At 32.8% G+C, this 25,616-nt stretch overlaps 1 protein-coding gene across 2 annotated transcripts in view; it reads left to right on the top strand.

Annotated features, from left to right (window-relative positions):
- Positions 1 to 25,616, top strand: part of CERT1 (ceramide transporter 1) — a 144,095-nt gene that overhangs the window by 30,128 nt on the left and 88,351 nt on the right. For both annotated transcript variants that reach the window (XM_051992131.1, XM_051992122.1), the window contains exon 3: positions 3,214 to 3,330. In XM_051992131.1, the coding sequence (XP_051848091.1) occupies positions 3,214 to 3,330 (117 nt within the window). The remainder of the gene's footprint in view (positions 1 to 3,213; positions 3,331 to 25,616) is intronic.

A 25,616-nucleotide genomic window follows, 5' to 3' on the forward strand; every position in this document is an offset into this window, starting at 1 on the left:
GGTAGATCAGTAATACTGATCAAAATAACTGAAGTGTTCACAATTCGTCATCATACAGTAGTGCTGTTACTGTACACAGTATTATCCTGGTTTTTCCCACTTCAATTTCCATCTGTTCATATAAGTCTTCTGAGAGTTTTCTAAATCTATCCCACTCCTCATTTCTTATAGGACAATAGTATTTTATCACGACAGACAACTTGTTTAACCATTTCTCAAATGATGAACATCCTCTCAATTTCTAATTTCTTGCCATTACAAAAGGAGCTGCTGTAACTATTTTGTACATATAGGTTCTTTTCCTTTTTCTTTGGGATACCAATCTAGTAATGGTATTGTTGAGTAAAAAAAGTATGTACTTTTTATACCCCTTTGGAAGAGTTCCAAATTGTTGTCCAGAACAATTGGACCATTTCACAATTCCACCAACAAGGCATTAGTATCCCAGTTTTTCCACATCTCTGCAATATTAATATTTTCATTTTCCCTCATATTAGCCAATCTGATAGGTATAATGTGGTACTTAAAGCTGTTTTAATTTTAATTTCTCTAATCAATACTGATTTAGAACAGATGTAATAAATGGGGTTGCTACTTATAGTATTGTGACTCTATACATTTAAGAAACAAAGCCTTTCAGATAAATTTAATGTAAAAAAAATTTTCCCCACTCTCCTGCTTTTCTTTTAATCTTGACTGTATTGGTTTTGTTTGTGCAAATTTTTTTAAATGATTTTTGATTTCTTGAAATATATTATCTGATTCCATGCCTAATTTCTGCCATACTAATTTCCAATTACCCCAGCAGTTTTTATCAAATAATGAATTCTTATCCCAGAAGTTAGGGTCTTTGGGTTTGTCAAACACTAGATTGCTATAGTTGACTATTCTGTCTTGTGAACCTAACCTTTTCCACTGATCCACTAATCTATTTCTTAGCCAATACCAAATGGTTTTGGTGATTGCTGCTTTATAATATAATTTTAGATCAGGTACAGCTAGGCCACCTTCATTTGATTTTTTTTTCATTAATTCCCTTGAGATTCTCGACTTTTTATTGTTCCATATGAATTTTGTTGTTATTTTTTCTAGATCATTAAAATATTTTCTTGGAAGTCTGATTGGTATAGCACTAAATAGATTAGTTTAGGGAGTATTGTCATCTTTATTATGTTCGCTTGGCCGATCCAAGAGCACTTAATATTTTTCCAATTATTTAAGTCTGACTTTATTTGTGTGGAGACTTTTTTATAATTTTGCTCATATAATTCCTGACTTTCCTTTGGTAGATAGATTCCCAAATATTTTATGGTATCAACAGTTATTCTGAATGGAATTTCTCTTTGTATCTCTTGCTGTTGGGTTTTGTTGGTGATGTATAAAAATGCTGAGGATTTATGGGGATTTATTTTGTAGCCAGCTACTTTGCTAAAATTATGAATTATTTCCAATAGCTTTTTAGTAGAATCTCTGGGGTTCTCTAGGTATACCATCATATCATCTGCAAAGAGTGATAGTTTGGTTTCCTCATTGCCTACTCTAATTCCTTTAATATCTTTCTCGACTCTTATTGCCGAGGCTAGTGTTTCTAATACGATATTAAATAATAATGGTGATAGTGGGCAACCTTGCTTCACTCCAGATCTTACTGGGAAAGGTTCCAGTTTTTCCCCATTGCATATGATGCTTACTGATGGTTTTAAATATATGCTCCTGACTATTTTAAGGAAAAGTCCATTTATTCCTATGCTCTCAAATGTTTTTATTAGGAATGGATGTTGGATTTTATCAAATGCTTTTTCTGCAGGGAGGGGAAAAATCAGAACAGAAACGAATGCAAGGGATAATGTTGTAAAAAAAATTACCCTGGCATGGATTCTGTCAAGATAAAGTAATTATTAAATAAAAATTTTAAAAAAATATATTATCTGAGATTTTTCTAAAAATCATGGTTTTTAAGAAGTCTGATAATTATATTGCTTGTCTCATGAAGTCCTTGATTTCTTTTTGGTCTGTTGTGGTTTTCAGAAATTCCCTTTTTAAACTAAGGTGAACCAATTTCTAAGTTATTCATTTTATGTCTTTATTTCATCTAGATAGTCATATAAGTCCTTGTGGGAAAAAAAATCCACTTTTTAATTTGAGTTTTTGCCTGAGTTGTTATTGTTAATACTCCCTACTTTTAGAGGATTGCTAAATCTAGAGTAATTTTTGAAACTGATCAGTGCTGATCAACTCATCTTTATAGATTTCATTCATGAATTAGGTCTTTATGTTCAGGGCAGGCTCTTTTCCTTTCTGTGTTTTTAGGTGAAGTAGGAGGTCAAATGTACTTGGTCTTTACTAAGATCTTGGATTTCTTATCTTATCCTTACCTTCCTATCCCCTAATCTTGGAGATTTAGAGCCCTCTCTGGGATGTGTCTCTAAAAAGAGTCTTAAGAGATTTTTTGGTGTCCTTGGGTCTTTCTGATTACCTTTCTGATTCTTTTGGGAAACCCTTTACTCTTGCCTACCTCTGGGCATCTCAGATTTTTCCAACATAAAAACATCTACCTGTCTCTAGCTTGTAAAGCCTAGGTAGGGGTAAGCATGGCAGAGAAGAGGCTTTCCTATATTGCCCTAGGGCTTTTAAATAATTTTTATATTTTTGTATTGTGCAAGTCTGGAGTTTAGTTTTTCATTTGATTTATTGCTCATTTATTATTTGACCTACCGGGAACTTCAGTGTTTTGTTAGAAGAGTTATGAGCCCTAGGAAGTCTGCCTCTTATTCAAGTAGTCATCTTGTCAGGAAGTCCTTTTTTATTTCTATTAAAGATTTATTTTTAAAAATCATATAATTATTCTTAACTACTTTAGCAAATTCAGATTTTTTTTTTTTAATAAAGCTATGTTGGTGTTGTGTTAGTAACAGAGTGAAATGAGATATTATTGGAGAAAGTGAGTCAGGAGAACAACTATCCCAAAATATTAAACTTGATGGTAGTTATTACCCTGTTTTCTAAATGGAGGTCAGCAGATAGCAGAAGAGTTAATTGGGAGAAATTAGAGTTGAGTATTTGTATTTTTCATCCTTGTGTAGAGCCTTAATCAAGAGTTACTTAGTACAAGTTATTTGTGTTGGTATAAAAAGTTACTGTTCTCATTTTGTATATGAAGCATAGTAATGATTAATGAATTTTGATTTTCACTATCTACCTTTTCCTCTACAGCCTCATGATTTTGATGAATGCCGATTTGATATTAGTGTAAATGATAGTGTCTGGTATCTAAGAGCTCAGGATCCAGATCATAGACAACAATGGATAGATGCTATTGAACAACACAAGGTATGAGTCTTTATTGTTTTTATATTGGGAAGATTAATAATAGAGAAGGACAAAGAAACCTCTTAACTTTAGAAGATATTAAATTACAGAATTTTGGGTGGGAGTTGAAAATTAATGAAATGAAGATATATCTTATTTGATATAACAGATATATCCTAAAAACTTACAGTGGAAAATTAATTTAAATTTCTAAAATTCAGGGCAAGTGCTATGATGAAGAATTGGTAAAACATTTGTTTAGCAGAGCAACATTTTGCCTCCCTAATTGTACATCTTTCTTTGTTTCAATTTTTGTTTTGAGTATGCTTGGGGGGGAAATCCATACTTTGGTGAATTTGTCTCAAAATTGCAGTAGAACAGAGTGTGAGTATATATTCTGTAACTGTCTTAGGTCAGGAGTTTTAGACCTTTTTATATTTTATGGACTTTATTGGCAGCCTTTTGAAGCTTTTGAACTTCTTGGAATAATGTTTCTAAATGCATAAAGTAAAATACATAGAATGACAAAGGAAACCAATCAAATTGGAATATGATTCTTGAAATATATATTTTTTTAAAGTCCATGGATTTCAAGTTAAGAATCCTTGTCTGATCAGTTAGCAAATTTTTGTTAAGTTCATAAATAACTTAATATCTAAAGGTGAAATCAAATCATTCAAATACTAAATTCCTTCTGTATGCCAGGTGCCAAGGAAGGCATTAAAAATAGAAGTACAAATAATGAAACAAAACCTATTTTCAAGGAATTTACATTCTTTAATGGTGGAAAACAAATACATAAGAAAATATGTTCAGCATAAATATAAATTGAATACACATATATACGAAGTAGCTATGTATATACACATATAAATGTATATATGTATATGTTTGTGTGTATATACATATATAGTGATTTTAAACTCGGTAATAGTAGTTGAGGGAATCTGGAGAAACAGTTCGTGTAAAAGTTAGTGCTTAAGCTGCATCTTAAAGAGAAAGGTTTTTTTAAAGTAGAGGTAAAGGAGTACATTCTAGGAATGAGGTGTGGCCTGAAAAAAGATGTCAAAGTAGAATGTGGGGTTTTGGTAGAACATAGTATGGGAAGGAGAGAGAATAAAACCTATGATGTTGTAAAGTTAGTTTGAGACAAAGTTGTAAAGCTAAAGAGGAGTAAATAAATTATATTATTAGATGTAGGGTATATTCAGGGAAGACTGGTAGCTCTGAGGTCTGCTAAGCCCTTTACAAGGCTGCTTTATATTGTTACCCAGAGGCAATTGGAAGACACCAGATTTTGAGTAAAGGAGTTATGTAGTCAGATTTGTGAGGAAAGTCACTCTAGCAACAAACAGTGTATAAACATACATATGTATATATATTTATATAAGATAGATTGGTATGAGAAGTCGAAATTAGAAGATTGATTTTACAGAGACCATTTGCTATAATCTGGATTAGAGATGGTGATAGCCTATATTAAAGTGTGAATGAAAAAAACTACATTGCTAAAGGTGTATTGAAGTCAGAAACCACAGGTATTTGGTGGTAACTCATTTACTAATAATTTGCTTATTAAACTAGTAACACTCTTCCACTTTTGTAATTTGTAGGTCAGCTTTCACCAATTAAGTGGAAATTCAACTTAAATATTATGTCTGAGAATCCTCTTATTGGCTCATTGAATGATAATAGGATAGGGAATAATGGGGGAAAATTTAAACTTCATGTTACTCTATATTAAAATAATTTTTTATTAATTACAACTATTCTTGTCCCTCTTGGTTGGTTCACAGAGCTATAATAAGAATCTTGCTTAATTTTTTGGCCAAGAAAAAAAAAACTGGCCTGTTATAAGTAGTTTCTTAGTATATTGAATATTTCTTTTTCCTTTTGTTAATCATAAAACTTTTTTTAGGCCAGTGGAAAACTAGGTAAATATTTCCTGCTTTCTTATAATGTTTATGCAAAAGTATTTGTCAGATAGTAGATTTTTTTTTTTTAACATTTTTTAGGTGTCTAGAGAATTACCAAACTAAAGAAATAGAAACTATTTTTCTTTAATTAAAGATTAGTTACTTTGGGTTTAAATTTTATAGAATGTTGTAAGCCAAAGTGAAGAAAACTGACTTCTATTACAAGCATTTATTGTATACAAGAATTTTTCTTGACATGTCCTGTCAGCAAATCTTTACTAAATTTTATTTTAAAGCTTCAAAATATACATTTTTATTTGTTTGTTTTTTTAAAGCTTTTTGTTTACAAAACATATGTATGGGTAATTCTTCCAACATTGACCCTTGCAAAGCCTTTTGTTCCAAATTTTCCCCTCCTCTAGCTAGTAGGTAGTCCAATACATGTCAAATATGTTAAAAAATACATGTTAAATCCATGTAAAGGTATAAATATTTATACAGTTATCTTGCTGCACAAGAAAAATGAGATCAAGAAGGAAAAAAGAAAAAGATAAACTAAGAGAAAACAAAACGCAAGCAAATAACAGAGAGAATGAAAATGCTATGTTGTGATCCACATTCTGTTCCCAAGTCCTCTGGGTGTAGATGGTTCTCTTCATCACAAGATCATTGAAACTGTCCTGAATCAGCTCATTGTTGAAAAGAGCCATGTCCATCAGAATTGATCATCGTATAGTCTTGTTGCTATGTATAATGATCTTCTGGTTCTTCTCATTTCACTTAGCATCAGTTCATGTAGGTCTCCCCAAGCCTCTCTGAAATCATCCTGCTGGTGGTTTCTTATAGAACAATAATATTCTATAGCCTTAATATACCATCATTTATTCAGCTATTCTGCAATTGATGGGCATCTATTCAGTTTTCATTTTCTTGCGACTACAAAGAGGGCTGCCATAAACATTTTTGCACATGTGGGTCCCTCTCCCTCCTTTAAGATCTCTTTGAGATATAATCTCAGTAGAAATACTGCTGGGTCAAAGATGGTATGCACAGTTTGATAACTAAACCTAGAGAATCAACTAAAAAAACTATTAGAAGCAATCCACAACTTTAGCAAAGTTGCAGGATACAAAATAAATCCACATAAATCATTAGCATTCTTGTATATCACTAACAAAATCCAACAATAAGAGCTACAAAGAGAAATTCCATTTAAAATAACAGTCGAGAATATAAAATATTTGGCAATTTATCTGCCAAGGGAAAGTCAGGAACTATATAAGTAAAACTACAAAACACTTTCCACACAAATCAAATCAGATCTAAGCAATTGAAAAAATATTAAGTGACTGTGGATAGGTCAAGCGAATATAATAAAGATGACAATATTCCTTAAACTTAATCTATTTGTTTAATGCTATACCAATCAAACTCCCAAGAAACTATTTTACTGACCTAGAAAAAATAACAACATAATTCATCTGGAAGAACAAAAGGTCAAGAATTTCAAAGGAATTAATGAAGAGAAAAGCAAATGAATGTGGTGTAGTTTCACCAGATCTAAAACTATATTATAAATCGGCAGTCATCAAAACCATTTGGTATTGGCTAAGAAATAGAAAAGTTGATCATTGAAATAGGTTAGGTTCACAGAACAGAATAGTGACTATAGCAATCTAGTATTCGACAAACCTAAAGATTCCAGCTTTGGGAATTAGAATTCACTATTTGACAAAAACTGCTGGGAAAATTGGAAGCTAGTATGGCAGAAAGTAGGTATAGGCCCACACCTAACACTATACCAACCTCAGGTCTAAATGGGTTCATGATCTAGACATAAAGAATGATATTATAAACCAATTAGAAGAACATAGGATAATTTACCTTCATATTTGTGCAGGAGGAAGGAATTGTGGCAAAGAAGAATTAGAAATCATTATTGATCACAAAATAGATAATTTTGATTATATTAAATTAAATTTTTTTGTACAAACAAAACTAATGCAGACAAGATTAGAAGAGAAGCAATAAACTGGGAAAACATTTTTACATCCAAAGGATCCGATAAAGGCATCATTTCTAAAATATATAGAGAATTGACTCAAATTTATAAGAAATCAAGCCATTGTTCAATTAATTGATAAATGATCAAAGGATATGAATAAACAATTTTCAGATGAAGAAATGGAAACTATCTGTAGTCACATGGAAAGGTGCTCCTAATTACTATTGATCAAAGAAATGCAAAGTAAGACAACTCTGAGATACCACTATCCACCTGTCATTTTGACTAAGAAGAAAGGAAACGATAAAAACAAATCCCCAATGTTGAAGAGGATGTGGGAGAAGTGGGACTCTTATACATTCTTGGTGGACCCGTGAATGGATCTAGCCATTCTGGAAAGAAGTTTAGAACTATGCTCAAACTGTATACTCTTTGATCTACTAAGTGCTTTTTCTTACAAAACTATAAGAAGCTGCTACTGCAGCTATTATCCAAATTTTACAGATGATTGTACATAATATCAGACAGTGTAACATCCTTGATCTTTCACTGAATAAAAATGGGCTTTAGATGTTGTAATTCTTTTTTTAGGACTCTGTCCACAGGACTGTGTGCTGCAGCTGTGACAACAATTTGTTTTCTTTTTTATTTCTCTTTAGGATTGTATTTTTTATTTTTGTTTATTTTTTCGGCTGAGGCAATTGGGGTTAAGTGACTTGCCCAGGATCACACAGCTAGAAAGTATTAAATATCTGAGACTAGATTTGAACTCAGGTCCTCTTGACTGCAGGGCTGGTGCTTTATCTACTGTACCACCTAGCTCTCCCTAGGATTATATTCTTGCTAATGCACTTATTAACTTATAGTTCTGTATCATAAATTTGCATGCAGTAATCTTGTTCAACATTTTTTCCAAAAAGTAGAATCTTGGCTTCAGAGATCCAAAGTTTGACAGAACTATCCCATGAGTTTTTTAATTATACTAATAACCATGAAGAAAAAAAAGGTGTAATGACCTCCTGTTTCACTTTTCATTCATCTAACTAGAAGCAGTAGGCTTGTTTTTGTTGTTGTTGTTGTTGTTTTAAATAATTTTTTATTGACAGAACCCATGCCAGGGTAATTTTTTACAATATTATCCCTTGTACTCTCTTCTGTTCTGATTTTCCCTTCCCTCCCTCCAACCCCTCCCCCAGATGGCAAGCAGTCCTATACATATTAAATAGGTTACAGTATATCCTAGATACAATATATGTGTGCAGAACCAAACGGTTCTCTTGTTGCACAAGGAGAATTGGATTCAGAAGGTATAAATAACCTGGGGAAAAAAACAAAAATGCAAGCAGTTTATATTCATTTCCCAGTGTCCTTTCTTTGGGTGTAGCTGCTTCTGTCCATCATTGATCAATTGAAACTGAGTTAGATCTTCTCTTTGTCAAAGAAATCCACTTCCGTCAGAATACATCCTCATACAGTATCGTTGTTGAGGTATATAATGATCTCCTGGTTTTGCTCATTTTACTTAGCATCAGTTCATGTAAGTCTCGCCAGTCCTCTCTGTATTCATCCTGCTGGTCATTTCTTACAGAACAATAATATTCCATAACATTCATATACCATCATTTACTCAGCCATTCTCCAATTGATGGGCATCCACTCAGTTTCCAGTTTCTAGCCACTACAAACAGGGCTGCCACAAACATTTTTGCACATGTGGGTCCCTTTCCCTTCTTTAATATCTCTTTGGGATATAAGCCCAGTAGTAACACTGCTGGATCAAAGGGTATTCACAGTTTGATAACTTTTTGAGCATAGTTCGAAATTGCTCTCCAGAATGGTTGGATCCGTTAACAATTCCACCAATAATGACAGTGTTCCAGTTTTCCCACATCTCCTCCAACAATTGTAATTGTATTTTCCTGTCATCTTAGCCAATCTGACAGGTGTGTAGTGGTATCTCAGAGTTGTCTTAATTTGCATTTCTCTGATCAATAGTGATTTGGAGCACCTTTTCATATGAGTAAAAATAGTTTCAATTTCCTCATCTGAAAATTGTCTGTTTATATCCTTTGACCATTTATCAATTGGGGAATGGCTTGATTTCTTATAAATTAGAGTCAATTCTCTATATATTTTGGAAATGAGGCTTTTATCAGAACCTTTGACTGTAAAAATGTTTTCCCAGTTTATTGTTTCCCTTCTAATCTTGTCTGCACTAATTTTGTTTGTACAAAAACTTTTCAATTTGATATGATAAAAATTTTCTATTTTGTAGTCAATAGTGATCTCTAGTTCTTCTTTGGTCATAAATTCCTTCCTCTTCTACAGGTCTGAGAGGTAAACTATCCTATGCTCTTCCAATTTATTTATAATCTCATTCTTTATGCTTAAGTCATGAATTCATTTTGACCTTGTCTTGATGTACGGTGTTAAGTGTGGGTCAATGAGTAGGCTTGGTTTTGATGAGATTTTGATGGGCCCACTTTGTGAGTAGTGCCTAAAAAGAATAGACATAGGAATCTGAGATGATAGTCACGGAGGAAGAACTGGATGAAGTGACTGAAGGAAAAAGGAACTGAAAAACATCAGAACGTCACATGCATACGTGCATGGAGATAACAATACAAGATGACTAAGGTCTTAAAAAAGAATCTTAAAAAAAAAGCTGTGAAGCCAGAAAAGGATACAAAAATACAAGAAGAGACAGATGTCTATTTTATCTACTTCTCCTATATTAGAGTTTAAATCCATTTTGGAGATTTATTAATTTTTATGTTGAAATAGGTTTATTATCATATTCTCAACAAAGTGCTTGTCATTGCTTTTAGATTAGAGAACCACTTCTTTTGAATAAGCATTTTTGATAGTACCATTTCTTTAAATTCCTTTAAGTTCAGTAAAATTAGAGTCATTGCATAGTAGAAGAAATTTTTTTCCCTATTTAATTTATCTTTATCATATTTTTGCCTTTAGAGCTCACCTTCAAGTGCACTTTAAATAAGTTTTATTGGTGTCATGGTTTTCATGTTCCATTGATATTCAAATTTGTCCCTCCCAATCCCCTACTCAACCAGCATTCTCTTGAAGCAAAGATTTTTTTTTTTTTGAGAAGTTCAACAAAGACAAATGTTATATCAACCACACCTGACTGAATTGTAATGTTCCACATCCAAATTCTTCTGTCTCAACAAAAAGAAAAAAGCTGTATTTTCTTATCGCTTTAATTATAACAACACAATGTTCAGGTTCTTTTTTAGTTCTTTTGGTTTATATTTGTATAATAATTAAGTGCATTGTTTTCTTTGTTCTGTTTACTATTTTTAATTAATTTATTTAATTCTTCCCATGCCTTAGTAGGAAGTAACCTTCTTGAAAGGAGAGGCTGTTTTATTTCTCAGCCTATCATATTGCCTGGCACATAGAAGATGCTTCATAAATGTTCGTTGATTGATGTCGCTCTGAATTTATCCACATTCAATACGGCTTATAGCATGATAATATTTAGACATCTTATAGTTTATAACTTCTTTTACTTTACATTAATTGTTTGAATATGCCCATTTTCCCCAAATGTCTGGAGTTGATTCAGTTTATCACATACTGAGTGCCCAGCATGATACAAAGCTCAGTGCTCAACTTTGAGAATACAGACAAAACTGACCCAAGGGGAGATTATATTATTGATTTACAGGTTATATTCTCCAGCATAAGTTAAACATAAAATTCTCATTAGGATTTTTTATTGTGCAATTATTGATATTTCTTCCTCTAATGTTGACCATCAATACAGTACTTTACCTTCAATTAGAATGTAATTCTACTTTCTGTTTACCCCAAAACTAGAATCTTGAGAGTAATTTTTAGCCTTTTTTTCCCATTACATCTCATTCTCACCCATCCTTCAGTCTTGGTTCCATTACTCATTATATCTTGTCTTAGTTATCATTTCAATATTCCTTGTCCTATACTCGTAAAGATTTTCCTCCAAATTATCTCCTTTTTCTTTGATCTTGCTCCTTTCCTCAATGTATTTACTTGCATTTTGATTCCAGAAAAAGCTTCCCTATTTATGGTGGTTCCTTTTATCAACTTGTTTTCAATCCCTCACTACCCTTATCAGTGTGCATGTTTCTTTATATCCTTATGTAGCTTGACGTGTTTTTTTCTGAAGGAAGAACTGTCTTCCCACTGAACTTGAGTTCAGTGTAAAGCTTCTCTAAGGAGATATGGTAAAATACTAGGGAAAATCTTCTAATAACTGAGATAAAGGGGAGTCATAAAGAAGAGAAAAGAGAATGATTAGCAGAAATGGTTTTAATTCTCTGTACTTTGTGCTATAATAGCTATTCTAATAACACGTTGTGTGAAAGTTCCATATCTTCTTGGCAGGATCAGTTATGTTCTTAGAGGTGGAGAGAATGTTGGAGAAGACTTATGTTGAAAAACTAGTGTTACCTAATTTTGCTCTTATTGACAGGTAACATTAGTGTCAGGAGTTACGCGGAATTAAAAAAATTGGTGGGCGCATACTAATGTTCCTGGCTGACATTTGGAGTGAAATAGGTGTCAAAAATGTTATTGCTTTTTTTTTATGTCCTTGATTTACCTAACTTTACCTTGTTTTCATTAAATGCATTTATTGATAATGTCATGTGTCAGATTTGACTTGTTTTATGAGTTAATACACTGGTAGGGTTTGAGTTAAAGGTTTCAATTTATGCCTATCCAAAATAGCTTGAAGTCAGGAAGATATAGTTCCAGTATTTCAGTCAACTTTGGGGGAGGAAAAGGGAAAAGAAAGTGCTAAGTAGTATTTGTACTATATTTGTTTGAGTTATATAGCATTTCAAAAATTACATTTTTTCCTCTGGCATTCAAAATCCTTTATTCTTATATCTTTTGTTTCTACTCTTTGATTTGCAGAAAATTCATGAGTTTATCTTGAAACTCCTATCTTTTAATGGGCGTAAAGCAGCTTGTGGGTTTGTGCCTAGGACTAAACACTGTGATCTCTTTCTGTTGTAGCATTCCTCATCCCTCCCTACTCACTTCACCACTGGTAATAAGCAGCAATCATTAATTCTGCTAACCTTCTGAGGTATGGGTAGCATGGTGCTTTTTTGCTGAAGGTAATCTCAAGGTTAAGGATCCCCTGTGCAACAGTGAGTGTGTTTGGAATACCTTCCCTGCCCTACCCCCAACCTTATGAAAAGTAACTGAGCCTAGCCAAAGAAAGAAAGAATTAGGGCCAAGGGGCAGAGGGCCAATGTGTGTGGTTTAAGGAAAAGGAGACTGGAATCCATCTAGAGCCAGTTCTTTCTGTTGCCTCAGAAACTAGTTAAAGCATCAACCTAGGTCAGGGAACCATAAAACCCTGTCGTGGGAGAGTGCTAAGCTCTGTAGTCCATCCCCAGGGTTGTAGCCATTGTCAAAGGAAAAGGAATCAATAAGTGAAAAAGCAGTAGAATATAAGCAAAAAACAAAACACTGAAATCCTAAAGATTTTAAAAGGGAGAAAACCCAGTTAAAACCCAGAGCACAAGCAGGCAAATCAACAGAATATCCTTAAACTAGAAGAAAAGATTATTATTAAACCTAAAAAAAAGAATACATAGCTCTCAACAAATAGAAGGCAAATTGAACCAATGCTTCATTAAACACAAAACTCTGTGGAATCCCAATAAAGCAAAGCACAAAAAATAAGAAATGCCAGACTGGTTCAAAAGAAAGATGAAATCCATAAAAGAATAGTACAAATCATACTCTGGAACTCATCAGAACTTTTAGCTTTGGAAGTTTTAAAATGAATTATGAGAAAAAATTGTTATCTGGCGTGAAAGTTTTTCAGGGATGCAGAAGAAAAAAGCCTTCAGGTTTGGAACACAAAAAAATAGCGAAGTAGAAAAGAATGTGATACAGAAGAGAAGTTTAAAAAAAAAAAAAAAAGGAAAAGAACATAATCTAAAAGTTCCTGTAATTGCAGATTTTGCAACCAGGAAAAAGACTTTCAAATATAAAGGAAAGGAAATTCAAATAGCATAAAACTATTCTGTACCCACTACCTAATGTAGAACAGAATGGGTATATTATATTCCAAAAAGTAAAGGAGTTCAGCTGTGACAGCTATATGGTTTCAGTCAAAAAAGAATGGGTGATATAGCAGAAAGGGAGGATTTGAAACTGGGGGATATGAAATAGTCCCAATCCAAGCTGTAGAAGTGCATCCTAGTGAACTTGGGGGAAAAGGGATATAGGAGGTATTGGTACATTGAGAGACCACTTTTTCTGAGCAAGTGTTACGGTTTTACAGATAACATCCTGGCCAAGATGAAGGGAATTGTAAACTCTTTGGAGTAATTGTCTCTTGGAAATACTAGGGAGATGTACCCAAAGAGCTCTAGTAGATATGTATCCCTAAAAGATCAAAGAAAGAATAAAAGGTTCATTATGTACAAAAATAATAATTTTTTAGTAATGCCAAAGAATGAAAAATTACATAAGTGTCCACTAATTTGGGGATGGCTGGATGACTTATAATGTATTAATATAATAGAATACTATTGTACTGTAAGAAATGAATAAAAAGTTTCAGTGAAACTTGGGAAGATCGGGATGAATCTTGATTTCTTGTCAACAGAATCAAGCAAAGCTCTATCTTTGTTTTAGATGTATTCTCAGTGTTTAACACAAAGCTTAGCACATATTAAGTGCTTAATTCAGTACTTTATCTAGTTATTTATGAATTGAATATAGGTATTTTAACTGAAAAGTAAATTGATTAATTTTCTCAGTTATAAAGGGTTTTAACTGAGATTGACATTCTAGGATTATTTAAAAGCTTTTAAATTTAAAAGCTTTTGTCTTGTGATATAATTACTGTTGCTCACTCATGCATAAGATTGTTTTCATATGAAAATAATAACAAATACGATTTCTTAGATTTGTGTAATATCAGAAGGAAGCTAAAAGAAGAAAATACTATATATTTTCTTTGTGATTTCTGTTTAAAGCTCTTTAATTCTAAGTCAGCTTTTAGTAATTTATAAATACCATATTAGCATTAAGAAATAACATTGAATGTTTTTTAAAATATTTTTGAATTTAAGAAGGGTAATAATTTTATTATTTTAAGTATTTCGAGGAGAAAATACTCATATGAGGTTCGTTTAGGTAGGAGTCTAATACTGATTCAGATTAAACAGTTTGCCTTTGCTAAGAGAAAAATAAACAAAATCTTGCTTGAAGAGTTGTTTAGAGTCAAGTAATTTAAAATTATTGAAAAAATTAACTATCTTGGTATTTAAGAAATTTGTGATGAAAATAGCATCGTAAGCATTTATTAAGCATTATTACTATATGTCAGGTACTGTGTGGTATGCTGGAGATACAAATATAAAAATGATGGCCTCTACTTTCAAGTAATTTGCATTTCACTAGGACAATAAAGCATGTTTACAAATGAGTGAATGTAGAAGATAAATAAAATAAACGTTTGGGAAAAGAGGAACCACTAACAACTTGGATAATCAAGAAAGTCTTCTTAAAGAGATGGCCCTTGAGCTACTTTCCTTGAAGGAAGCAAGGGATTTCAGTGACATTTTATTTATCACTATAAATAAATTCTGAAATCCTAATGGTCATAAGATACTTGCATTTTACTTATATTTGGTTATCGAATCCAAATAATAAATTTCAATATATTCAGATTACCGTATATACTCGAGTATAAGCCGAGGCCCTTAATTTTAACCCAAAAATCGCGCTGTATACTACACAGCAGGGGGGGCATTCAAAGGGATATTTACACATGTTTTATCCAGTGACTCGAGTATAAGCCGAGGAGGGGATTTTCTGCCCAAAAATTGGACAGAAAAACTCGGCTTATACTCGAGTATATACGGTAATTAGAGACTTACTATTAAAGTTTTAAACAATATTTTCTAACTAATGTTTCTGTAGTCATTGATTTTAATTGGGTTATATCTCAGGATATACATTAGTTTGTGTCAATCTTCTGTAGTGTTGCATGAGGACCAGGAGTAATTATTTACTAATTAGAAGCATCAAATTGTATAGATTTGTACTTCCTTTGAATAAAGTTTATGAAGATCTTTTTAGTTTCTCTAAGTATCCTATTAAAGAATTTTATACAAGCCTACTTGGAAAGTGGTATGGGGTTGGGAGAGGCATTGAAGCAGCTAGGTAGTGTGATACAGTGGGCAGAGTACTGGGCGTGGAGTTAGGAATATCTGAGTTCAAATGTGACCTCAGATCCTGGGAAAATCATTTAACCCTGTTTGCCTTAGTATCCTCATCTGTCAAATGAGCTGGAGAAAGAAATGGCAAAGCACTTCAGTTTCTTTGTCAAGAAAATGGGAGTTCTGTTTGAAATGACTGAACACCAATTTAAAAAATGGGGCATATTAAATTCTCATTAAACACTGATTTGTTGAACCATCTAAATGTTTCTGAGGATCTTTGATTTTTTTTTTCCTAAAGTTTGCTTGCTCTTGACTTTAAATTTTCATAGAACTTGGTGAACCAGTTTTGTAGTTACATTTTTAGGAGATACTTTTGATTTTGAGGTAGGTACTAAAGGCTTCCATTTCTTTTCATTATTTCATTTGATTCGGCTCATTAGATTTGCCAGTTTCTAAGGAAAAGTATTACCAAATGGTTATGTGGCTGAATTTAGTTGTTATTCCTTAACAGGCTTTTAAATGCCAGTTATATAAAATCACACTGACTGTTTTGCCAGCTTTGATTTTGGCAAATTTCATAACAGCTACCCAGAGATTCTTTGTGTGCCTGTCTACTTTACATAGAATTACTGCTTAAAGCTAATTTTGTATTATGAATATTAGTTAAGTTAGTTAAGATGTTAAAACTTCTTGTGTGGATGATTAGACTCTTTAATATAATAGGATACATTTTTTATTTTAAGAAAATAATACTGATATTGATCAACTATTGGAGGGTCTTGACAAAAGTGTACATGCCTTCTATTAGACTGGTCATTGTCAAGAAGTAGGATAAGAGATACACTATTTTACCCAGAAGATCACTATGGAATCTGATTGAAGAACTTTTTCTCTTGCCTCCAAGGCATCTTTCCATCCAAGTAATTATAAAATGGTATCCATGTATAGAATGAGGGTGAAATTTTTAAATCACTCTCTTTTCTAATCTTCAGACTTAGATCTTCTACTGTCTTTTGGATATCTTAATTTGGGTCTGCCATAGACATCTTAAATGCAAAATGTCCAAAACTGAATTTTTCCTCCAAGGTCCTTCTAAGTCTTCCTATTTTTTCTGTTACCAAAGATGGCAGTATCTTTGTTTTAGATACCCTGACTCCCAAACTAGATATCATCCCTGATTTGTCACTCTCCTTTTCGCATATTCAATCTGTTGCTAAATCCTATTAATTTTTTACTTCCATAGCATTTTTCTTAAGTAACCCTGTTCCTCTGACAGTGCCACCATACTAGTATAAGTCCTTCCTCATTACCTCATGCCTGGACTTTTGCAATAACCTTCCAGTTGATCTTCCTTACCTCCAGTCTCTCCTGATTCAAGTCCATTCTGCAATCAGATATCAGATTAATCTTCCTATGGGTCTGATCATATGTCCCTCTCCCTAATCCCCACACAGTATATCATTCATTAAAACTCCAGTAATGTTCCCGTCAGTTACAGGATAAATATAATGTTCAAAGCTCTTCATAACTTCTCTTACCTTTCCAATCTCCTTTTGCCTTACTCATCTCCATCTACTCTATAGTCCAGTAACATTGGTCTTTCCCTTCCTTATATAATACACCTCATCTCCTGAGCCTTAGCTTTTTCTCTGGTTCTTCCCCATGCCTTGGGTTTTCTTCCTTCTCATACCTCTTGACTTTCTTGACATCTCAGCTAAAATTGAAGCGTTTCCAGTTCTTCTTGATTGTAATGTCTTTTTTCCATCGATTATCTTCACTTTATTCTCTTCTCTGTATTGTTTGTACATAGTTGTTTTCATGTTATCTTCCTCATTAGAGTGAACTTCTGGAAACAGATTTTTTTTCCCATTCTTTATATCCTCAGCACTTAGCCTAGGTACTTCATAAATGCTTTAAAGGCTTGATATTATGGTATTATGAGCAAGTTAGACTCATGATGAAAGAAGTCTAGGCTACAGGAGAAAGAATTAAACTGAAGATATGGAGATAGAAACCAAGAGACTTATTCTCTTGTCTACTGCCACCATCATTAGGTGGCATCTTGGGGGTGAATAGGAGCAGGGAAACACCCCTCAGCTGCAATGAAAGTGAAAACTAATCATTACTGAGAAATCATAAAATGGAATTGTACTGTGACAAAGTATCACTTTTGGAAAAATAAATATGTATTTGTAGACTTATGGGATAGGAGATCTTAAAATATATGTAAAATGGAACCAAAGAAGCTTTCCTTTATTCCAGGTGAGGTCCTTCCTGCACTTGTCTCATCTGGCCTCTTTTCCAACACTAGACATAGACTTTTCCCAGTTTCTCCCCTTCTTCCTTGACCCGTTTTAGCATTAGGATTATTATCTGTGGAAATACCTGGGTATTGTGGTAGAATTTTCTTCATCTTTATTCTTATTTCTAGCTATGAAGCTCAAGAGTATTTTTATTTTTTATTTGCTGAGGCAATTGGGATTAAGTGACTTGCCCAGGGTCACACAGCTAGGAAGTATTAAATGTCTAAGACCAGATTTGAACTCAGGTCCTCCTGACTTCAGCGCTGGTGCTCTATCCACTGCACCTAACTCCCCTTTTGAATTTATTTTTTTTTAAGAAAAATCAAAAGCTTTAAAATCTAAACATCCCATCATCAATGATTATTTTCAACTGCTTTTGCTAAATAATTTTTAGAAATATATTTTCTATTACAAAGCATTTTTATAAAGATGTTCAAATGTTGAATGTGTAACTCGCTATCCATTACAACAAGCTGCCTTCCTTATTTTCATTCTTACTAACTGTAACATTTAGAAGAGTCCTAGAAGGTTTGCAAAGACCTTTACAAATATCTTATTTGATCCTTGTAACAATTTTGTATGGTAGATCCTAAATCCAGTTTTATGGATCAGTAATCAGAAGCACATAAAAGTTACATGACTTGCCCGGGACCCCACAACTACTAAATGTCTAAAGCAGAATTTGAACGTAATTAAATCTTCCTGATTCCAAGTCCAACTTTCTATCCATTACGCTATTTCACTGACTTCTTTAACATCTTTCTGTGTTAAGCCATAAATGACATTGATATTTTCTTTTATATCTAGAAACTAATAAGTTGTTATAGATTCATGCCAAGGTAGCAGATTGTTTGGCAGAAAATATGAATAATCCCATCAGAAATCAATCATTACTGAGAAATTATAAAGTGAAATTATACTATGATAAAATATCACTTTTAGAAAAATAAAAATGTATTTATTGGCTTATGGGATAAAAGGTCTTAAAATATAGAAAATAAGTTGAGACAAATGGACAAGTAGAGAATTAGGAAACAAAGGACAAATAGCAAATTATGTTATTAGAGATTTTTGTTTTCATTCATTCATTTAATCCATCCATTTATTGAATTTCAGTGTCTGTGTAAGAGGAGGGTCCTACCACTTTATTGGTATAGACAATAAAGAACTCCCATTGAGAACATGCATTTTTCCTTTGAAAATTTGTAGATTACAGTCTTAGTGAGTGGCCATTGAAAAGATTAAATGACCTGGCCAGTGTCACAAAAACCACATGTGTCAGAGGCAGGACGGAGGCAGGTTTTCTGAATTTTAAAACTACTTTTGTCGATTGTACTTTGATAACTCGGGATACCTGGATTTATTTGTTTTTTTTTTTTTTTTTAATGTGATAATGGGCAAGTTGTTAACTAATCTCTTAGAACCTGTTTTCTGATCTCTGAAATAGATATTAATAATTTATAGTTCAAGACCTGAATTATAATCTTGAACAAATATCATAGATTTACCAGGAAAATATTTTGCACATCTTGCAGGATTATATGAGTGTAAATTGTAATCTCATTGGTGTGGTAGTTTTTTTTTTTTTTGTTTTGCTTTTTTAACTTCAGTGATAAATTGCTACATCTATATGCTTTTGACTTTTGTGAGGTACCATTCAAAGTACCAATGGTCTTATAAGTTTTAGGTTTTAAAAACTTGAACACAAAGTTCTGGACTCATACAAATTGATTTTATTTATTTTCCTGTCCCATTTTTAATATTATAAGCCAAACACCAACCAAAAATGACCATTTTCCTGTACAGAAAAGAATGGAAAAAGAAAAACACAAAGGCAGCTTGTTAATCTCTCCTTATACAGCTTCCTTTAAAATTTATTTCAAGGGCAGTTAGGTGACTCATTGTATAGAGCACTGGCCCTGGAGTCAAGAGAGACCTGAGTTTAAAATCGGCTTCAAACACTTAACACTAGCTGTGTGACCTTGGGCTGGTCACTTTACCCCGTTCACCTAACCACACAAACATAAATTTATTTCAAATCTAAGAATATCCAGCACTCACTTTTTCTTTTTTTTTTTTTCCTCTTTTTTTGGATGGGGTATTTCAACAGAAAAAAAAAGTTATTATGAATATTTTCACATATATTCCTTTCCCTTTTTGCTCTTTGTTACTTAATAGAAGTATTTGTCAAGTATAGTCACAATAATAATAATAATAAATAGCATTTATATAGTACTTTAAAGTTTCTAAAATGCATTACATATGTTATCTCATATAGCAACAATTCATTTGGTAGGTATTTCCTCCCATTTACAGATGAGGAAATCAAAGCTTAGAGATTTTTAAATGATTTGCCCTTGGTCATATCTAGTAAGTGTCTCGGGTAGGATTTGAACTTTAATCTCCCTAGCCCCAAGTCTAGCATTTTAAACACTGTATACTATCTAATTGCTTCTAAATCCGTCTGTCTATAACATTTATTAAACATCTATTATGTGCCAGGCTCTGTGCAATGTAGCCTGGTGAGAAAAAAATATATGCCCTTGGTACTTCCTTTAAAAGAAGGGTGTGGAATGAGCTGTCCACCAAACCACTGCCTACCACCTCATTTCCCAGTTTGGTGTCTTTATGGGTATAATACCAAATAACATTTCTCTTATTTGATTTTCTTAATAGCTCTACCAGATAGTTCAGTTCAGTTGTGAAGGCTTCTCTGGGATAGTTCTGTTTCTCATTTTGCCCCTACACAAAATTCTCCCTGGAAAGATCTGAATTTCTTGATTTCTACTTCTCCATAGAGATAATAAGGTCTTCCATAAACATCAAACAAAGGATGGAATATTAGAACAAGTTTTGTTTGTAATTTAAATTCATCTTTTACTTCTTAAAACATAGCTCTCATTGTCCTTTGCCCAAAAAGGCATTCTTGAAAAAAAAAAATATAAAAAAAGAAGGACAGGTAGAAACTAACCAATATGTAAACTGAATCTGAGTAGCACCTGTCTTGCCCCCCCCCCCCCAAAAAAAAAGGTAGGCACATTTTTTCATCTCTTCTTTGTTAGAATTGTATTATTGCATGTAGCTTGATGTTTATTATATGTACTATTATAATTCTCATAATGCAAAAAACCTTGGCTATTATTGCACAGCATTGAGTTTTGTTATTCCTTGCATTTAGTTGGTTGTAATTATCATACATAATATTTTTCTGGTTCTGCTTCACTTTGTATCTTCATATGTAATATGTAATGCATCTTTAATGTAGAGTAGTATTACATTCATGTACCATAGTTGTTCCTTCCTTGTTTGATGGTCACCTACTCTATTTCTAGTTTTTTGGTACTAAAAAAGTTCTGTAAATGTTTTAATATGAATGAGATTTTTCTTTCTGTCTTTGCCTTTCTTGGCATATATACCTTGACATAGATAGCACTGGTATCTCAGGACTAAAAAGTAGTGTTGGAACTATTCATAAAGACTCCAAAAATTGTCCAGTTTTTTCATAATCATCCAATGGACTTTCTTTTTTTTTTTTTTTAAACTTTTGCCATGTTTGCTAATTTGCTGAGGTATAAAGTCTCAGACTTAATTTTCATTGGCATGTCTCTTACTAGTGATTTAGAGTCAAAAGTTTGTAATTCTGTTGAAAACTATATCCTTCAGTCACTTGATCTGTTGGGGAAAGGCTCTTGGAATAATATATTTGTCATCCTTAAGCCACAGAGTATAGAACCAAAGAATTCATTGTGAAATCTGATTTGAGAATATTTTACCTTAAAGACAGCCAAATTTTTTCTCGGATGTATTTTGGAATATTATCTTCGTTTTTGCCAAGATTTCAGGATTGCTAGATTAGGAGAAAACTAATAAAGTACCAAGTGAGCATTTTTATTTTGATGTATCTCTCTCCTATTTTTTACCACTATAATCCTCCTAACCTAGCTGTCTGATTTCAACTGCTCTTATCTGGTGATTGCAGAGACTTCTAATGCCTTGTTGTGATTGTATGAATTCACAACTCAGATGCTTTCATTAGTTTCTTATTTCTTACAGTTTAAGGCTTATTGTATTCTTTAACTTGGATGAAATTCAAGGTTCTTTAGAATCTAATTGCAAATTCTTTTTCAAGACTCCAATCCAATGACACACTTATGCAGCCTACTTTGATTTATCCACTTTTAAGCTTGAAGTTTCCTATAAATCTATCTCTTATATCTTTGGGAGTAATAAGTTCCAAAATGTCCTGATTATAATAAAGCTGCTAGGTTTTATGTGTGATCCTGAATATGATTCTTTAATACTTGTACTACAATTTGACTATCTGTAATATATTTTCTTTGATGAGTGTCTTGACAATGCATTAGGACAAATTAGATTCTGGATACCATGTTTTTTGTGTACTATCAAGGATAATTCCTTCCCCCTTCCCCTCCCCATTTTTCTGAACTGTTAATGTTGAGTTTTCCTGTAGTAGTTACATATTACTGGAGAAGGAATAATTTGGATATTCTGCTCAACCACTATTAGTAGCATCATTATTTTCATCAATGTCACAATTGAGCATGTCAAACTTTTTTTTTTTTGTTTGATTGTTTGGGGATTTGTTTATTTTGTTGGTTGTTCCCGTCCCCTTTATATTTTCTAGACAAAGTTACATAGCTCCCAAGTCAGTAAAAAAGGTGAAGCAATATACTCTGGCTAGCAGCTAAAGATTTTTTTTTGTTTTGTTTTATTGTTTTCACTTAGAAATGTAATGGTCTTTGGTTTACACGTGCTTCAGTGTTGCCTTTTTAATACTAAATTGAACAAAATAATTAGCATGTTTATTATTAGCTAGGCAAACAGGATCCTTATTGTTTATACATTCAGAGCTTCTAGTTGCCTTCTCCCATCTGGCTATCCTATCTGGCAATCAAATGAAAACAATCATTTATTGTATCATTTAGCAGAATGCCTTTTCAGATTTCAAAACCATCCCATTGAGAGTTCCTATGTTGTTGCATAATAACATTCTAGCCTAATGGCTTTATGAATGGCCAGTTAAAATTTGGAATGGTCATTCTAGCTTGTTAATTTATTTTTTCAATAAGAATTTTTGGAGAACTTTCTCTATACAAGATATTCTAGGCCTTCCAAAGAGGGAGATTTGGCCTCTACTATTGAAGTAAAAGTAGCAGTGGTGACATTTTTATTATCAGTAAAATTTTCGTACAAACCCAGCCTCCTACTCCTTCCCTGAAGCCATACCATCTGCTTGTCTCATTGAGCTTAAGAGCCAGAAATGCTGTGTCATCATATTGTATAAAATCCTTGTTGAGGTAGTTTGCTGAGTTGTTAAAGTGAAGGCAGTGCTATCCTACTTTAATGTTTTGGCCACTGATATCAGTGAAGAAAAGAAAAGTCAGGAGTTGGGATGCAAAAGCAACGCTAGTAAGACTTTTTAAAGCATGATGAAGTTACAACTCTATGTTGGTGTTCTCTCTCTCTCTCTCTCTCTTTCCCCCCCCCCCCCCCCCCCTCCCTCCATGATTCTTCTGTACTGAGGATTTGGAGCTCATTATCACTGTCCTTTTTTGGTGCTGTGTTGCTGCAACCTGGATCTCTTGTTAATTGTTACTTATAGGAGAGCCATTCATAGCCTTTAGGACTATAGTTTCCATTGCCTTACAGTCTTTTCAAGGTACAGATTTACCTTGTCATGTGGAGACAGGATACAGAATTGCTGATGGGTGATTTAAAATTTCAAAAGGACTTTGGAAATCTAATTTAAATCACTCATTTTACAAACAAAAATAAGGTGTTAAATTAGTACCAGAAACTTTCCCTATTCTTAATCATCTTCTGATTCTTGTAATCTTATTTTTTGTTGTTGTTGTTCAACATAAGGATTACAAATTAAGAGAGGAATGACAGAATGTCATTTATTGAGTGATTATTGGTTTCTCCTTCATCCTTCTATATAGCTAAATCCTTTCAATGCATATATCCTGTGTATACTAAAAAGATAAATGAAAAATAGACAAACAGAATCCTTTCCCTTAGCCTCCATGATTTTATAAAAATAAAAATAGCAGTATATGATTTATGTCTCATTACTGATAATAGTAACATACCTTTTTTTTTTTTTTTTTTTTTTTTTTTTTTTTTTTTTAGCTTTAAGGAATTTATTTCAAAGTTTCTTTAGAACTTCTATCCAGAAAAAAAAAACAAACACAATCTAAGAAATTAAAATTAAACCTATATTAAATGCCTACTATGTGCAAAAGTTCTGAGTGAGATATAGGAGACACAAGACAAAAAGAACAAGCATTCAGAAGGCTTATTAGGTATTTAAGTTTGAGATTTGACATTAACTAGTTAAAGGTTCCCTTACTAACAACAACAAAAAAAAAATCCAAAAAATCCACTTTCTACCTCAAAAGTTATTAAGAAAGCACGTTATAAATAATAGTAACATACCTTGACTTGTAATTAGGAAGGCCTAGGTTCAACCTCTGCTTCTGACACTTACTTTCTATGTGATTTTATACATGTCTCTTAACTTATTAGGGACCCCAGCTTCTGACCATTAAGAATTACATAAGGAATTTTTGCTTTAAATCTTTGGTGGATGTTTCTACGCTGGGCGTTCCGTACATAGATGAAATCACAGGTGTAGGTCAAATGCAAGTAAACAGATTCTCTAATACATTGTGTTTATTAAACTGAGAATTGAACTTTTTGTACATGGATACCCAGATTTTATAATTTTATTACTCCTGTAGCATGTCCATCTGCCTTTATTCTCATGTTAGACTGTTGATCATCAGTAACATCTACTTTTTTGGAATGGTCTCCCCCTTTTTTTCTGAATTCTAAGAGCACTTGTAGTAATTAATTTGTTATTCCCAAACTATTTTCATCAGTCCTCATGGTAGTTGAGTTTCCAAGAAACTTCAGAAGCTGGTGAGAGCATTGAACCTATGACCTTAGGCTTTTGGATACAAATCAAGCAAATTTAGCCAGTATTCTACTTTATAAATTTCTTGAAATAGAATTTTTAAAAAATTACTGACAATTTTTATATTTTAAATATCTTTTGTTTTCCCCAATTGTATATTAAAGCAATTTAAAGTATTTTATTTTTCATCAAGTATATATAAAAACAATTTCAGTAGGAGGCTCAGTGGAGAAGATTGAGGAAACCTCTTTATGATAAGGAACTTCAGGCCCAAATGTGAAGATGTGACTCTTGGCAAGAAGGAAATAGCATATGCCTCCCATGGGTGCAGAAGCAGGGGGCAGAAACTCTGCTTGCTGTGAACACTTATCTGAAGGTCAAGTTCTTGGTTTGTGGTTCCAGGCCAGAGGGAAGAACTGAAGGAGGACTTGAGGACATATATACTAACTCCTTTTCCCCTACCATAGGATTAGAGGTGATTATTAACAAGCTCTTACTTTAAAAAAATAAATAAATAAACAGGCAAAGGAAAAAGAATCTAATCACAGAAAGTTACCATGGGAATAGGGAAGACCAGAATTCATCTTTCAGAGGAGGATACTGAAATTTTAAAAAAAGCTTCCCCTACCCCAAAGAATAACATCAAAGAATCACCTGCCTGAAAAGAATTAATAAATTAAGTTTATTATTATTATCATTTAAATTTTCTCTTTATTTAATAGAAAAAAAGACAAAAAAGCAAAATAAAACAATGCAGGCTAAGGAAAAAAGAAAACAGAAAAGAAATATAAAACAAAATAAAGCAGAACAAAAGAGAACATTGTCATTTGACCTGCAAGACATCAGGGAGTATTCAAAATATATAACAATATGTTTACAGTTCAAGAAAGAATATATAATAGTAGAAGAAATTATATTGATAAGTGTCTGTCTTTGTTCTTT

The sequence above is a fragment of the Antechinus flavipes genome, chromosome 1 (genome assembly GCF_016432865.1).
Source record: "Antechinus flavipes isolate AdamAnt ecotype Samford, QLD, Australia chromosome 1, AdamAnt_v2, whole genome shotgun sequence".
Taxonomy (NCBI): Eukaryota; Metazoa; Chordata; class Mammalia; order Dasyuromorphia; family Dasyuridae; genus Antechinus; species Antechinus flavipes.